General features: G+C 33.3%; 1 protein-coding gene across 1 annotated transcript in view; it reads right to left on the reverse strand.

The window, feature by feature from the left end:
- Positions 1-5: 5 nt before the first annotated feature.
- The window catches only part of LOC135845647 (uncharacterized), a 31,049-nt gene continuing 12,290 nt past the window's right edge, over positions 6-18,764 (reverse strand). Inside the window, exons 2-4 of the mRNA XM_065364360.1 lie at positions 10,394-10,501; positions 9,781-9,921; positions 6-9,141 (exon numbers count right to left, since the gene is read on the reverse strand). Coding sequence (XP_065220432.1) covers positions 2,133-9,141; positions 9,781-9,921; positions 10,394-10,431 — 7,188 coding nt within the window. The 5' untranslated portion in view covers positions 10,432-10,501 and the 3' untranslated portion in view covers positions 6-2,132. The remainder of the gene's footprint in view (positions 9,142-9,780; positions 9,922-10,393; positions 10,502-18,764) is intronic.

The following is an 18,764-nucleotide window of genomic DNA, read 5'->3' on the forward strand; positions in this document are numbered from 1 at the left end:
ATGTTGAATGACCCCAAGGTTAAAAACGATAGGTAAGAAAAATAAGGAATTTGAAAAAAAAAAGGGCTTAGTGGTAGTGTTTCGTAAACATTTACAAAGAATAAACACTGCAAGAGTTCTAAAATAGTAGGTAATATTGTGCTACTTACTCTATGAACTGTTACTATACTACTGCTAGAACCGCCGGCGTATTCAAGTATTCTCCAAATCCGTGGCGGAAGGCTGGAGTGATTCTCTTGTCAGCGTGATTTTTTTCACAAGCTCCAAGTAGACAATTTTCAAAATTTCAAAATTTAGAACTCTCATGAAAGATTATTGCCTCCTTTACGCCAAAACTAAGTAAGTATTTCATTTAAAAATTTCACGTACCTACCTATTAATTCAACAATTGTTATTTTTCCAAATAATACTTTTCTCTACAACACTATTCATTAATGTATTTTATAAAATATTACAAGAAAATAATTCAACAAGTTTTTCTATAAAAATACTAAACATGCTTACAATAAAAAATAAACTATACCTACCCAAGAGACTAGAATTAAGATTAATAAACGTGTAAAATAATATAAAATACATAGGTAGATTACTACTTTTTATCATGCAGTGTTGAAAGAACGCGAAAAAAATTTCCGCGTTCTTGTTCTTTGATCTTGTTCTTGATGTATCAGGAGCGTTCTTGATCTTGTTTTTGTTCTTTGTTATCAAATTATGTTCTTGTTTTTGTTCTTGTTCTTTCAAATTTTTGCACCACAGTTTTGTTCTTGTTCTTTACTACCAAGAACGCCCGTTCTTGGTTGTTTTTATTTTTGTTCTTGTTGAGTTCTTTCCTGGCGTTCTTGCGTTCTTTCAATAGCGTTTTTTACTAGCGTTCTTGCTGGTTTCAAATCTGCTGACAATTTTATCAATATTTTGCAAAAAATTACACCCTTTTTTTACGATTTTCTCACAAATTACAAAATTTTTTGCATAAATTTCCATAGAAATTCTAGCTATGACAATGGCGTAAGAAAAAAATGAAAGAACATTTAAGAACAAGAACGAAGAACAAAGAACAGATCAAGAACAAAGAACATGGGAAGTTTTCCCGTTCTTGTTCCCGTTCTTGTTCTTGAGGAGATTTTGATTCTGTTCTTGCTCTTGCTCTTGTTCTTTCAAAAATTGGTTTTGCGGTTTTGTTCTTGTTCTTGTTCTTGAAAAAATTTGAATTCTGTTTTCGTTCTTGTTCTTGTTCTTCAAAAAATGTTCCGTTCTTTTAAATTTTGTTCCGTTCTTGTGCTGTTCTTTCAACACTGCTTAGATGTAAGTTGTTTATTAGGTAAGTACTTGAATCAATAAAAATAAACTCCGCCGCCTGGTGCGGAGTGGAGCAACGTTAGGTATTTTAAAAAAATAAAAAAAATCCTCTTGTTAGCGGAATATAACAAAGTACATACATAAGTTTGATAGATACACATCTGCAAAAGCAGAAAAGTCATGTAATAAAATTATTGATCAAGATCAGTAAGAATTAACCATAGAATTGATAGAAACTCAAAAGAATTGTAAAAAATTTAGAACTAGCAACATTTTTGACGGCAAAAAATAAGTTTTTATAGTTCCCGAAATACTTAGAGTAGGTAAGTAAGTGGTAGGAAAATGGGTCCTCATCTTTCTGAAAAATCCAGTAACGCAGCTACCTATTTTTTCTCTCTCACATTTCTAGCGAATTTTACGTTGAATAAGAAAAAGAAGGGTAGTATTAAAATGTACATTTTGCGCCGTTTCGCTTATAACATAGAAATACAGAGGCAGTCTGGCCTGGCCTATGATAGGCGAGTTAGAGGGGGGGTCGGATTTAGGGAGGGGGTCGACATTTGGTGCCCTTACACTTGAGGGTTCAGAATCCAAAATAATCCAATCCTACGCGTAAATGTTACTGGTTTACTCGGAGGTAAACCACCCACAGGTGAGAAGAAAGTGTACCTTAGGGAATGTTACAACAGGTTCACTGGGAGGGGGGAAACCCAAACGAAAATTTCAAGGAATGTTACCATTCATGGACCATGGCCCGTTGAAAATTGATGAAATTAGTGCGAAGATTTGCCAAAGGTAAACCTAAAAATGGACTTTCCTTGAAGTACACTTCATTCTCACCCGGGATAAGAAAGATTGTTTGGTAAACCTTGTTTTGGTAAGCCAGTGGTTTTACATTCTCGCGAAATCAACTTCTCATTGTCAGTCATACAATCCAAATAATTAAAATAATCCAATCCTGAAAGTAAATCTGAATCTGATATTAGCACTTCCTGTTTTGAATACGATTCAGAATGAGATTCAGAATAGGATTCTGAATCGAATTTAGAATGGGATTCTAAATCCAATTCATTTCCATGATTTGAATCGTCCCATCTTTGTGTGAAATTAATAGGTACATTCGATCTAAACATTTCTTCAAGCAAGTCTACCATGTCATCTTGCTCATTAGCTCTAGCAATGCATAGAAGGGTCTTTTTATCTGAATTTTTCGCACGTAAGATTGCTTCTAATAAATCTGAATCATACGCTGTTAATAAAGAACTCACTAAATCTTTTTTATGCTCCTTAACAGCCCGAAATGAATTATGAGTGCATTGCAACACGTGTGCTACATCAGATCCAGCCTCAGCCAATTCAAGAGGTGTCTTATTTTGCGCATTTTTCGCGTCATAACATGCTCCATTTTTCAAAAGTAATAGCACAGTATCGAAATGATTGCGTAAAGTGGCCAGGTGCAGTGATGTATTCCCTTTATTAGTAGCTTTAACATCAGTGATCAAATCAACTTTAGCACCATTATCTAATAACAGCAGAACTACTTCATTGTGACCATTCAAGGCTGCCAAATGCAGTGGGGTCCAACTGTAGTAATCCGATGCCCAGGTTTCATTATCCTCCATTTGTTTAGAATTTTCAAAAGTTGATAGAAGTTGAGGACCGCCATGTTCAATTAATCTAAGATTGGGATTAGCTCCGTGAGATAAAAGTATTTGGGTAATTTCTGCATTACCTTTACTTGCGACATAATGTAAAGGTGAGCCAAATTCGTCATCTTGACCATGAATAATTGATTTTTTATAATTTGGTGCTCGTTCTAAAATAACATCTATTTCTTTATTTTCGTCAGAAGCTATGGCAGTGGTAAGATTCTTATACAGTTTGTCCAACTTTTTCAATAATTCATGAAAGTACTTCGACTTTTCATAAATCTCTTCTAGGTCTTTAATTTGTAAATTTTGCGTTATGTTTGTCAAGACTTCGCCTATAGAATCATAATTTCCACATTCCTTTATTGTTGACACCAAACTCAGTACTTCATTACGAAAATCATTGGGACTACTCTCTGTTTCTAAAATTTGTAATAAATCTCTAGTCTTGAATAAAAACTTTTCATTGCTTGAAATTTTTCTAATTTCTTGTGGCATGTTTTTCAATTTTGACGATACTTGTATACGTTTTGATATATTTTTATATGCGGCATACACGCTATAATTACAATCCTTTGAAATAGTGATTACTCTAATCAGTAAAAATGTTTCCAATCTACTAAGTCTGGGTACAAGTATTTCAATACGAGCTAACAAATACTCATCCATGATGCGATTTATAGCCATAGGACTATCATGAAGATGAATTGTACGGAGAAGGCGATCAATTTCGGTTGAATAAGACTGAAGAAGATGGTCTATTACGGCTGGTGCCCTATTCATGAAGGAATATACTTCATTTAGAGCACTTTGTACTGTAGCTGTGTCATGTTCATCCAGTGACACACATTGCTGCTCACCTTTATACTTTATACCATAGCATCGAATACAGTTCATTCTATTCTGCCAAGAGCAGTAGTGCCCACGTAGGCGCAGTGTTCCAACTAATCCTGATGCTGGGGCCCTGTCCAAAAATGTGGTATTTACTCTATTTCGCTCTAAAAATGAATTATTTCGAAAAAAACCCGGAGGAAAAAAGGGGCTTTCATGAAGGCTTGCAATAGGAGTCCTAAAACCTGTGGGTGTCGCTGTGTGAAAGTATGATAAGCTCTTGATATCAAACTTATTATGAATCATTGCTTCTGCCTTAAATAATAGCATACAGATGAGGTATAAACACTCACTATAATGTAATGTTATTGTATTACATTCTCTTTCAAATGAAAATGTTTTGAAATCAAAGCCAAATCCCAATCTTTGGTCACTAAGTTTAATATTCTTACAATTGTAACCTGCGCCACTTTTCAAGATTAGTTCACTTATCTCGAACACCCGCATTAAATCATGTAAAATCTCCCGTCTATGAAAGTTCTGAAGAACATGACTGAGGAAGATATTCATACTCGAAGTATTGGCAAAATCAATTCCCTTTTTCATACCAAGCTCCATTTTTTTTTCATCATATGTGAACACTGAAGCACTCAGACTAAAGGAGATCTCGCTCCATCCATGAGAACTAATAAATTCGTCTACTATGTGAATATCTGTTTTGTCCATCAAAAATCCAACTACATCTGATGAACTCATGCGCATAGCTTCAAGAAACAGCAGCTTCTGTTGATGATTGTCAATATAAGGTTTACCAATATCAAACATATTGTTCTTAAAAAGAAAATCCAAAACTTTAACGTTGTTCTCACTAAGAATACAGGAGATGAAAGTGTGATCATGACAATCTTTCCAAAAAACATTGTAGAAACCAAGGAAAAATTCTGTGATATTTTGGAGACCACTATAAATTGCTATCATTAAAATAGAACTGTTCCAACCAGAATTCATTAAATTATATTGTAAAAAATGTTTGCTGTTTTTTCTCATTAATATCAGAGCTTTTGCAAATTCTGTGTATCCCAATCGTGTACATACATAAAGTAAGTTATATTGGTCTCTATCACACCAATTTCTAATAATTTCTAGAACACCTACTCGACCTGAGCTCAATGCTACCTCAATTATCCATAACACTACAGAAAAGGAGTAATTGTAAGATGGACATGCGCTCATGCTCCAATAACGTGGACCTACTAGCTTATAATGACTGAAGAAATTTTCTTTTCGAATCACATTGAAAAGCTTCATCATCAGCGTCTCAAATTTTTCTTCAGATTGGGGAAACATCTCATTACCTTTTAAATCCTTTTCAGCTATTGATTTAAGAAATTTACATATTTCTTTTCTGTCAACCTTAATTAAGTTTCCAAATATAATGTCATCAATAAATTTTTCAAAGTTGTTAAATTCCATTAACTTAAATTGTTTCCATATAAAATCAGCAGTGAAATATTCAGCAAATGTTTGGTGTATAAAGGTAGGCATTTCATTTGGGATACACTGAACAATACCAGTTTTCACCTTTCCTTCTTTAATATTTTTAATTATATCAATCATTTTGGAAGGGAACTTGTTGATCTCTCCTTTAAATGTAACATAAATAGCCAATTTTCTATGCCATTCCAAAAATTCTTCATACAGCATGTCATCTATTTCAGAATTTCCCACATTATATCTATTATGATCATATTTAGGATCCATCTTCCTTCGCTGTATACGGTACTTCTCAAGAATAAATTTCTGATACAAGGAATTTAAATCCAACATCTGATCAAGTGTTTCTTGGTGTTTTTCAGAAAGTTCTGAATTCCCAGATTCATGAAATTGTTTAAATGCAACAGTAGAAACCTCAGCAATCATGTATGCTTGCAAAGGCACACTTAAAAACTTTTTTTGTAAATCACTTGTACAAGAAGAGAACTTCCTTATCAGGTTGTCAATATAAACACTGGAGCACTGTTCATTCAATTTGACAGGTTTCAATTTTTCTCTCCAAAATTCCATTAAAAATTTCTTTTGGTCATCTTGAGTGAATGATGTTAGCTGGTATGAAAACACACTAAACTTATTTTCTGCTTCACCTCGAATACCAATAGGACGAGTTGTCATCCATATTTTTGCCAAGCGACTTATCAAATTCTCAATCACTTTAATAACTTGATACTTATAATTTGGGATAATTTCATCAAATCCATCTAATAATAGGACTATCCTACCTTGATTATACAACACAGTAAACAACTCTATCTCAAATAGTGCTAATGATGACACATTTTTATTTTGTTTCAATTGATTGCTTTTAAAATAAACTTTGCCATTATTTTGAATGTCTAGAAAATTATCCAATATTTGTTCTTCCTCGACATCTTCACATTCTTCAAATAATTTAAATTGTGTGATTTTATAGAGAAACTTCACTGCTTCTTTCACATTGACCTTTTTAGAAGATTTAACCCATTCTCCAAACTTGAATGAATATTCCATTAAATTACACCTCACAATCCACACAGGAAACGGAACAGTGGGTGTATTTACTGCTAAATGAGATAGAATAACTGATTTTCCCATACCTGCCTCAGCAGCAATTAGGACAACTTTGTCGGGTATATCTACAATGTTATCCAGTTTATATTCTGTTCTGCTTTGCTCACTAGTTTTCATGAATTCTCGTAATTTTGATACACTACCTCGAGACTGTTGCCATATGCAATCATCTCCACTTTTTTTTAACCAGTGAATGTTGTTATTGCAGCTATTACAGCATTTTATGAAGTCTTCATTCGTATCGGCTATTAGTATTATATCCTGTGTTGCCTGGACACATGATTCAGCAATTTCTTGAGTTTTGTCAATGAGAGCAAATTCAGACTTGTTTTCTTTAAATTTTACATCAATATTTATGTAGCGGAAAAAGGATCGCTGGATGAAATAATACTTTGCATTGTCATACTTCTGATCTTTTGGCGCTTTACCAATTTTCATCTCTTTACTTTCAATTAATTTGAATAACAATTCTCCAACGAGCGCTTTTCCCAAAATATATTTTGATTCTTTATTTGTTAACAATGTACCTAAGCTCAGGGCTGGTTCTCTACCTTGAAATTCAATCTTTCTGTTCCAAAGTGCTTCCTGTGAATGATGTTTCAGATCAATTAGGCTATTTTTGTCATCTATTACTCCATCCCACTTAATTTCAGGAAAATCCATTTGAAGTTTTTCAGCTAAAGTGTCATTCTCACAAGTAATAAGAATAATTTTCTTTTTGTTGCACCTTGTTGTTATAGAAAACAATGGTTCAAGTAATAATTGTTGTCTGTCACCTAATTCTGCTGCTCCACATTCAATTACCAAGAGATTATTTGATACTTCAGAGTTGAAAGCCTGTATTATGCGATCTTTTATACCTGCATGCAAAATGGAGCTCAGATGAATTGCGATGAAGCTGCCCTCTGTTTCATATGCTTTTGTATCTTTCAATGCTTGAATTACTTTGATTGCACTCAGTGTGGTAAATGAGCTAATCAAAATGAAAATTTGTTCATTAGTTGAAGTTAGGAAACTCTTCAATCTTGGTGGGATATGGCTAAATTCCATACCAAAATCTTCAATTTTTGCACAATATTTCAAAGTAATGCCATATACATTTAATGCAGAAACTTTTTGAGTAACTTTTTCAAAAAAAATTTCACCATCTTCATCAGTAAGAAAGTATCCCTTTTTATCTTTCATCCAATTCTGAATAAACATCTCAAGACTACTCGTGGGAAACTCACTGTCAGCTAAGTTGAGTTGGTCACTCATATCTTTTGCAATAATATGTCCAAGCTGTTTTTCATCCGGCATACCAACAGCAAATATCAACATGTTGAAAAAATCAGTCATATTTTGTTCTGAAACTTCATCAGGTAAGTCAGGTTGTGAAAGTAACTCATCCTCTTCACATGTCACAAAATTTGCAATACGAAATTTTAGATTTAACAGCTCATTTTTATTTTTGAGTTTTCTCAATTCCTCCTTGAAAAACTTCAAATCACCAGGCAGTATGTAGTCTTCATCGAAAAATATTTGACTGAAATGATAAGTATCTTTCTCTGTGGGGGCTTTCTTTATAAATACAAATCCTGCTAATTCATCGATATATTTTTGTATATATTTTCTCCTATCGAGTTTAACAATGCCGTTCTTAGCATGAGTAATGCAAGTAGCAATTTCACTAGCTAACGCTTTTGCATCATTTTCAAGGTTGGGATTATTCTTAAACTCATAAAATTTTACATAAGAAGGTCCTATCTTTATTTCCACATCTTTTCGTCCGCGATATTCGTGGAAAAAGGCATTCCTAAAATTTTGTACAGGAGGCGACAAATTTTTTTCATCGACAAAATTTTCATATAATTTAGCAACAACGTATTTTTCTCCATCATCTTTCTTCTTAATTACTTGCTTTTCATCTGTTACCTCAATTACATGCATGCGTAGCGCACGGTGGTAGAGTTTAAATAGGCCATCCTTTAAATTAATGACATTACCTTTCATTATACATTCAGCAAGTCGCTTTGCCAACTCTTTACAATCTGACTCGTTTTCCAGCGCTGATTTCAATTCATCACTTTTAGGGAATTTGTTCAAATTGAGTTTTAAACGCTTCCCTGTTTTAAAATCAAAAATTTCATCGTCCCTATTCACTGATTCAAAACAACTGTCTTCTAAACTTTTGTTTAGAGAAATATTTGTACAAATTGTAAAATCTCTCAGTTCAGCACCTCGAAAAAACGAGTTTTTTCTAATTCTGAGAAAAGAAACGAAATATTTTGATAACCTGAATTCCTCTTTTTCTTCTTGGCTAAGTAAATTGTCTTCACCGAGCACTTTAGTATTATCAATTTTATGCTTTGCCTGCACAAATCGATAGATAAATTTTTGATCCCGGAAGTTATTTTTGTATCGGAAGACTATATCGTCAAACTTTTCAGCGGCATTCATTTCAGTTCCAATAGCGAAACAATACCTACTATTTATCGATTCCCGGTGATATAAGCCACGTTTTAATACATGAATTAATAATTTTGATTGATAAGAAATGCCGTGAAGAAAATTTTTTAATCCTGCAGCATCATAGTACTCTTTTGAAGTCGTTCCATGTTTCAACTCTTCAGTCACTTCATGTTCATTCTGCGCTAGTTTCATTGGTGAGGTGCAATTTTTGGATATCTTGGGTTCACGCCTTCCACCTTGTGACGCATTTTCTTCGGAATCAATATTATTTCGTTTCAATAGCATAGATGATTGATCAGCTCCAGTTTTCCTGTGTCAAGATTTTTACATCAATACCTATTCAAATACACGGGTGAAATATTTACAATACAAGTAGGTACCTATCAATGATGTAGGCATACGTGAATTTACCTACTCGCAACCACAGTCGATACGGATTTGAAAAATAATATTTACCTAATTATCAAAAACTACGAATATTCATTGAATGCGTAAGCAACATTTTCAGGACAGGATTCCATTTAATAATTTTCCTTATTTATAAGGATCTCTTATGACAACCAATTGGGAGATAGGTCTACATTCCGTAAAAAGAACACCGAAATGATTAATGAAAAAATTAGCCCCTGACATGAGCTCGTACATAAAAATAGATTTACCTAACAAAATAAATGATTGAAAACAGGGGACTTGATTTTTAAAAATGTTGCATGAAATTTGATTCAAATGAATTTTTCGCGAAATTGTTGCAACTTTTTTGAATATTTCGGTCACTTTAAATTATTTGAGTAGAATGAAAGTTGATGGTTTAAGAGACAAGTTTGGGCTCTGAGCCTCTGAACTCATATCAATTCTTTTTAGCAGGTCATACTTTTTCCAGCATGTGCCTAGGGTTCAACCTCAAGTTGACAATTTTCAAGTGAAATCAGAAATGAATCAGTTCACTTACCCTCGGCTTTCTCCTGAGTACATTGCACGCGGCTCTGATGCATCTTCAGCTAAGTACTTCGTAGACGAATCTGGTACATTTTCATCATTTTTTGGTCTTTTTTGATAGCCTGACGCTGAAAGTTGCTCATCAGAATTTTTCCTGTAAAAAAAATTGAATTAGGTATATGTACCGAACTCAAAAAATGGCACACAAATAGGTAGGTATATGTAGTTCATACGACCAACCGAAAATTGTTTTTTTTCATCACGTAAATTAAGTAATTTGACCTTGCACATAAAATCAGTAGGCATGTGAAAAAACCAACGAAAATATTACATTGAATCACGACAATTTTTTTCCCCCGATAGAAAAAAATGCATTTCAAAGAAATCTGAATTTTTATTCGAAAATCAATACCTCAAGTACATATTTATACTTAAGTAAGAGTAAGTGGATGATCGCTTTTTTTTTTTGGAAAATTTGTTGGGGGGTATTTGATTGTGGTGGATCTTAAATGAATAAAATAAAAATTTTGGAATTCCTGACTTGATCCATGACTTATATTGTCTACTGGGGTTTCAAATTTCAAAATTTTAGAACATTGAAAATTAAAAATATAATTACAACCTACCTGACTCTGGCCTTCATTTGTTTTTCCGTTGATGACATCGTTTCAGAGCATGGAAGCTTTCAAGATGTGCCTACTGGAATCTGACTTACTGGCACCAGATTTCATTCTCTAAAATTACGATTTCATTAGGTAATTTATCAATGTAAATAAATAGGTACATATTAGGAATTTGCGAGGATTAAAAATTTCCGTGTGTCAAGTGGCCACAAGGAAGGAAGCGTAGAAAGGCTAAGGGGCATCCTGCCATTCAAGGTTTCCGCAAAAGTTGGAAAAAGTTGAAAATTGTGTAAAATTCGAGAAAATACAAAAATTCTGACAATACATATTTTGGTTTCGGAGTTGACAAAAATTTAAATTTTTTACTACGTCAAAGTTTATTCATCTGAATAATCTTTAGGAATTTTCGGTCGAATAAATTGGGAATTTTCAGTCTAATCAGTTGGAAATTTAGCATCGTCTCAAAGCAAAAACACCAGAACAGTTTCAAATGATTACAAATCGAAAGTAAAAAGGTACATTAATAAGTACGAGTAGTCAAGTAGGTACGTATGTAGGACTACATAATTATAAGATATATCTTTATTGGGAAAACTTCTGAGAATTATTACACGACATCGCCGAATCACCAACACAATAATGATAAGCAAGCCTAACATTAAACTCGAACAATTTGCATAAGCACTCTTTAGCAGTAGCAGAAACACGTATCCGTTCAACTAATTTCCACGAATAATTATTCATTTGATATGGTGAGATATGCCCTGAATAGCTTAGTAGGTATGATAGTAATGACCTATATACAGAGCTGGAAGCTAGGTAACGTGATAGCTATTTATAGATGCGTTCATGTACCAAGTATGTACCTCCGTGCAACTTGGTACTGAACCGCATCTTCACTTGGTTTCGGTATCTCGAGCTCTCTGGAGCTAAGTCAAAGAAAGCGTACGTTCGCAGATGTATAGGTGGGCTAGGGCGACCTAGCCCCCCTATTTTCCTGATTTCGCCCACTCGGTCAAGTGGATAAAATGTGTTTTTAACGCGATGTTATTTATTAACGTAAATATTCGTCGTGATACGTAAATGATCCCTTTGGACATTTACCGATTTCCCGGGTATCGGTAATGTTTCTCGTTGAATAGGTACCTATAGTAATCCATTTCTGCCGCCAGTACCTAGTATTAGTGAGTACACCTGAAAGAGGCAGAAAATGTTATCATTCCTTGGTAAGTGGTGTTTATACCATTTAATTGTGATCTTGGTACCATCTAAATTGATGTAAATGCTCGTGAACCTGGACAACAAGCCCTACGTTCACGAGTATTATTCAGATAGGGAATATTTTAACATCTGTGTGATAACCTTTAATTCATCATCATCGACTAAAATTATGTTATTCAAATTCATTGATTGAACATTTTACTTTATCTAATTAACGCGAGTCGTCTATAATAGGCTGCGGCCTTTTATAATAATATGAATTGATTTAGTTTAATTTATATTTTTATTCATCTATCATGTTAGACCAAATTGTAATAAATCATATTGACACGCAAATGGCGTTTTGGTTGTTATTATTTGGTAGGAACATTAAATGCATATAGTTAACTTGGTATGATTTCCTGCTCTCCGACTAAATTACTCTATCTTGGCAATAGGTAAATATTCACTACCTATGTAGTGATATTTGGCTCATTCTCCTACGTGCAAAAGAAAATAATATCTCTATAACCAGTTATGCATACTTTAACTATATCATTTTGGCGCCCGGAATTCGCGGTAATATTCTGCAAAATTCAAAATTTTTCAGTCTAACTTACTTAAAAAACCCTCACCCAAAATTTTAAATTTTTTCAAAATTTTCAAATTTTCGACTTTTTCAATTTTTTCCGAAACCTGAATTCCAAAAGGTTCTCTTCAAGAACACAATTCAAGACAAAAAATTAGCTCATCACCTTAAACAAACTCGTAAAAATACTCGTTGCTAAACTGTATTTATATTAATTAAAAATTCTAAGATTTTTTCTTTTTGAGTAAAATGGTAGCAAATTCGAAATACTATGAATCATGTTCAAGCAATGGTGAATAATAGCATAAAGTAATTTATTTCAAATTCCTTTGCAATATCGTATGCCTCACATACATAACAAACAGTTCTATTCGTATGCCAAAAACTAAAAAATATGTACTTTATTTCACCCAAAAACTAACCATTATATATTCAATAACCAATACTATAGTGACGAGTTGAAGCTTACTGGTTGGAGATTTTTTTTAATAATAAAATCTAGACTTTGAAATCTAACATATAGATTGTGCATGAGTGCATTCATGGGGATTGCGCAGTCTCCAGGGGGCAGAATCACACAATTTTATATTCAAAAATATCAAAAACCATTAAAACTTCCTTTACTAAAAATTCGTTGAAAAAATGACCCAATTTGGATCCAAAAATCAACCATTTGAAAATAACATTTTTTCAAAGAACCCACATAAAAAATCATAAACTCGAAGATATCTAAAAAATTTCTGATATGTCCCAATGTGTCTTCGAGATAAAATAAAAATCACCTATTAAAAATGTCTTCTCAATTTAAAATTCTTGGATCCAGATAAAAAGTAATTTTTTGGCAAAAAGCATAATTTCTCACAATACTTCGGATATAAAAATTCATCCATAAACTACAATTAAACCCCATTTAGATGAGCTAAAAATACCCATAAAAACTACGTTTTTAATATTAAAACTCGTGACATTTTTTACCTACTAGGATATACCAGTCATTTTTGATGCTATATGACTTCATGTAACTGTAGTTGAGGGAGACGTCTTTCAATTAGAATGAAAAAATGATAGTCAGAGGAATCTAAATCCTGCAAGGGTACAGAATAGAGGTTAAAAAATGCATCACCTGTATTAAATTAATTCTTCAAAATTCATGATAAATAATAATTTTTCAATAAAATTCCCAATATAAAAATATTCAAAAGTTCCTATTGATATTTAAATTTTTCAACTAAAAAACCCCTTTAAAAAATGGTCTCGGTTCGTGACAAATAATAAAAAGTTGTTCAAATAAAGTCTCAGAACTAGTAAGTCTCATTTTGAGAAGGTATAAATGAATTCGTTTGTCCTGTCTTTCTGCAGAAATTCAGGGGGACAGGGGGCAAATGATTCCACTTTGCAGACTGACAATTTGCCCAGTGAAAGAAAATGACGTTGAGAGACAGTTTTATTCATCACCAACGAATTTAAACAACTCAACTATCACATATTTTCAAACCTCAAACATTTGAAAATATGAGAATCTGACCCTCATAAGTATTTATACAGACGACACATTTTTCTGCATTTATTGAACTATGTAATGAGTTTGATTATTTTAGAATGAGAAAAAGTGCCAATCTGAAATACAGAGGGGTCTAGATCATAGTAAAAACGTCATAATACTCACTGAGTGAAAAATAGGTCAGCAAAATTAAAAATATACCTTCCAAAAATCAAGGTTTCTCTGTCTTTTAAATAGCTAATAGACAGAAAATAAACCATTTAATAAACTCACACTACTTGTCTTATAATAGAACCCCTTTTTATACACGAATTTCAAACCATAGCTTATACCTTTACATCACATCCTACATCTGTACACTTCTTAGGTATTCAAATCCCAAGGCTCCAATTCCCCTTTTAACAAAAATATACTTTTATGTCACGTACATAATGCAGGTTAAAAACTATACTGTATATCCCAAACTACACACATGTTATTTCACTTTTGAAAAATCTCCCTCTTTCTATACTTATACCCTAAATTTCAAGATTCCCATGCTTATAAACAGCAACATAGATAGGTATTTGATAAAATACATATCTTTCGTTCCCAAATTTGAAATTCTTCCCTTTATCTCATACAATCGTATGCTCCATAATCTTATCCAATGCCCTAAATATCTGGTCAAATTTGGGAGCTCTTATTTCCTATACTCTTATAAATTTTTTAATTCATTCACGTATCTGTACCCCAACTATTCGTTCCTTGTTTTACTGAGAAATGTCATGCAGTGTTTTGAGATTTCAATGTTTCGTAAGTACGAGACTAGACCTCGGAACATTGTATGGTATAGGTGAAAAAATAAGCTTGGTAAAAAGGGAAGGAATCTCAAAATATACTCATACTAATCATATCCCCAGTGCCTTTTCAGCACAAAATTATCCACAAAAATTAACCATAGATTTTCTCAAAAATTCATTTTCAAACTTTCAAAATTCACTCATACCCATCATATATCTATGTATAACTACACAGCATATGCCCTTATGCATTTTGGATTCAGTTTTTCAAAATATTCTATATTTTTCAAAAATCTTCTTTTTCAATACAGAATCTCTTCTTTTCGTGTCGAATCAGTTTCACTGTACAATACCTCCGAGTTCGTTACACTTCGAGTTCAATACTCTCAATTTCCTGTGGAGCCTGGGAACCAAATCCATAAAGATTCATTTTCGTGTAAAAATATACACAAATATGCAGAAATTACCTCCCAAACCCCACCTCCACCCATTAGATAAGTACATAGTATGTACTAGGTGGTGTAATTAAGAGATAGAAGAAAATAAAAATTCCTTCGTTTTTCTACAATTACATAGATAAAGACATTATTTTAATAGCTAAACCATTTAAAATTAAAAGAATTCTCGCCTTTTAAGCCATTAAAATAATAGCCATACGCACTTTTTAACCATTTAAAAACCAATAAAAATCTATGATCAATTAATATAATAGCCCAATTTGGTTTAATAGTTAAAATAATAAAAGCATTTTTTAATATTTTTCTTAATATTCAAGCCATTTAAAATCAATGCATTTCTCGCTTTTTCAACCATTAAAATAATTGTCATACACGCTTTTTTATATTTTTTAACCAATAAAAATAGTTTCTTAATGTCTCTCTTAATGACTGAACCCATTTAAAATAATACATACGCGAGTATGTAATTCAATTAACACCTATAAAAGTAATTGCTGAACATGGTTTTTAATGTAAAACAATTAAAAAGCACTCGCTACGAATAATATAAAAATAATAAAATCTTCAGGACTTAATTGCTGAATCAATAAAAAGATGCTACCGAATATTTTGTATTTTTATATTCCACAAATAATAAAAATTCTCCGCGAATGCTACCTAATAACCATTAGAATATTCGGATCTAGATCTGAATATTCAAAGCAATTAAATTAATTACATAGCCACCTATTTAAAACTCCGCTTTTTAATATCCCAAATAATAAAAAATCCATAGAAAAAATTCAATTTCTTTTAATATTTCCCTTCTTTAATGATCAAACACTCGGAGATGCTGGAATGAGACCGTGTACTATATGCATTTTGTACATAGTTTAATTTTAAAAAATACATAGAGTAATTAAATTTAAGAAAACTAATATCTTCAATACTCTACTACTTTCACATTGTAAAAATAAACCTATAAGTGCATCCGGCCTTTAATATTCTCAAGCGTGAGAAACATCTTCGAAGATAAGGGACAATGCACTCAAATGGAAACTTTTACAAATATAAGCTACGACACATTCCTGATAGAAATCATTTGTGGAAAAATTGTCGCGTAGTACGCAGCTCTTGCTTCGAGTATTCAGCCAATTGGACTTCTACAGCTAACTATCTACTATACCCAGGTAATACTGCATTCATTATTGGAGTTCTTTGGATTTTGAAAACAATTCGCTACCCAAAAATTCCAAATTAATTTTGTGAAAAATGCTTCCAACTCAGAAAATCGAAGAAGAAACCCAGGCAGATTTACCGAAATCTATGCCTGATGAGGAACCATCATCTACGTCATCTCAATCTGGTCGCAATACTCCCTATCCTTTCGACTCTAAAATTTTAGAAAAAGAATCTGCTGAGGAAATAGGAAAGATGTTCGATGATTCTGAACCGTTTGTAATCCACGATTTGGATAAGAAAATTGATCAGACTGTCGAGAAGAAAATAGACCATCCTGTTATAAAATTTCAACTAGAACAACCGCCAATACTTGAAAAATTTGATGCTTCTGATGAGAAAGCCGAGGTATTCGATGAAAAATTGGATAAGTACGTCGAAGAAAAAGAGTCAGATCCAAATTCTCAACAAATTATTCATCCTGATTTTCCCACCGAAACTCTCGACGAAAGAATTGATAGGTACCTCGAGTCAAAAGCGAAAAATGAAGAAACATCGTTCAGTGAAAAACTAGACCAATGCCTCGATTCTGATCAAAATTCTACGAAACTTCCTCCATTCAATGAAATTCTCCCATCTAAAAGTGACAAAAACACTCAAACCTCGATTTCTTTTGAACACACTTTGGATCTTGAAAAATCAGGGTACGCTTCTGCCAGTGAGAGTACTGATACATACGAAAGTACACTATCAGAAGACAAATCTGATGAAAAAATGATAGTGGAAGATTCAAAAAGTGACCAATTGATTGATGATGAAACTATTGAGAAAACCATCTCTCAAATTCCGGAAAAACCTCAAGAATTGGAAACACAAGCTACGTCAGCGGCTCTAAATCTGATGACGACGGAAGTACTGTCAGAATCCGAAGATGAAGTTGTTCCGTTTTCGGGAAACGATATACACTAGGTGCTTATGGGGCAGCTACTAGTGCAAAAACAGCCCCACGGGACTCAATTTTATCAAAATATATCTGGGTAGGGGATGGAATTTCACATTATATGGCGAGAGGGGAAGTAGGGCTAGGTAAGCACCTACCCGATTATCTCAGAGATCAGATGCCTATGGAAGATTTAAAAAGCAAATTACTTATTACTAATTTTCCTCGAAAATCAAAATTTATACTTTCGGTAGCGCAAGTTGAATTTAATTATTCTCGGAAACCGTACAGGGTACTTGAAGACCAAATTACAAGCATTATCAATGTATTGTTACAAAAAGATGCAGAAAGCATCGTACTTTTATTCCCACTTTTGAAACCTCGATTACCCACTGAAACAGAAGTTAAAATCTCAAGATATATCGAATTTAAACAAATGTTCACTCGTGCAACTGTCGATTCTAGAGTTACTTTTCTACAAACTCCGTCGATGCTCTTTATGGAAACCCAAATGATTCACCGAGGTGAAAGACAATTTCTAAGACCTAAAATTGGACCCTACAGTGAAATTCTACCAATCAAACAAAAATTTCATTATTCACCCACGTTACGTAGATATTTTCCAAGACTCACGGAATTTAAAGATACTGAAAATTTAATAAAGGCAGAACTCAAGAGAATAGAACAACTTGCTTCAACAAAAACGAATAATCAAAATAGAACAACTTCTGGAAAATTAAAACAAATTTTTGAACCACGAACAGCACCTTACATTGACCCTGGGGGTCCTGAGCCTGAGGTGGAATTATTCCAAGTCCAAACCCAGCCTTCAATGATACAACCCTCAAATAGTGCTGAAATTCAACCGGAAATTACAATTTCAAAAACCCCTCCACCACCAATGATGCTTTCGGACGATCTTCAAATAGATGTAACTATTGCAAAAACAGCTTTTCCCGAAATACACGAAGAAATTCAAAGTGATCCATTATTGATGGCAGAAAGTCCTGTTGAAGACAATTTAGGCTCACTGTTGGCAGTTCAAGTAGATGACCAGTTACAGCAACCAGCTATGTCAAAAAATGCGAAAAAACGACAGCGAAAACGTGCAAAACGCGCAAAAATGTCTGATTCACTCGACCCAATTCCAGGAACCTCAGCACGATATGAAATCCCCGAAGAAATCCCTGAATCTACGAGAAATCAACTTATCAGCGATAAAACGAAAGACCCTGCCTGTACAGTTGGGGTATTAGTTGGATCAAAATACATCACCCTTCAACTGGACACTGGGGCACTTCCTAACATAGTATCTCGTTCAGTAGTAGACCTTCTGGAATCGTTTGCACATAAAGATCTTCGATATATCAAGCTAAAACAACATATCAACATCACACTCACGGATAACACCCCATTAGCAACTTCAACGCATTGTGTAGAAGTACACCTAGTCTTAGGTACAACTGCATTACGAATTCCCTTTTACATCGTCGAAACCGATGAGAGTATCTTCATATTGGGACGTTTATCGATGGAGTACTGGAAAATCATAATAAACGTAAATGAACGGCTCCTAATTTGTAAATACGATCCTAACAAAATTCTAATCTTTGATTTTTTGCCACCCATCGAACCAACAAAACCATCAGTAAATTCAATGCAAACTTCTCTTTCCGATAAAAAATTCGATGATACAGTAGCTACGATTCAGGAAGCAGAAGAATACGTATTTAACACAATTGATTT

Source organism: Planococcus citri, chromosome 4 (assembly GCF_950023065.1).
Source record: "Planococcus citri chromosome 4, ihPlaCitr1.1, whole genome shotgun sequence".
Classification (NCBI taxonomy): domain Eukaryota; kingdom Metazoa; phylum Arthropoda; class Insecta; order Hemiptera; family Pseudococcidae; genus Planococcus; species Planococcus citri.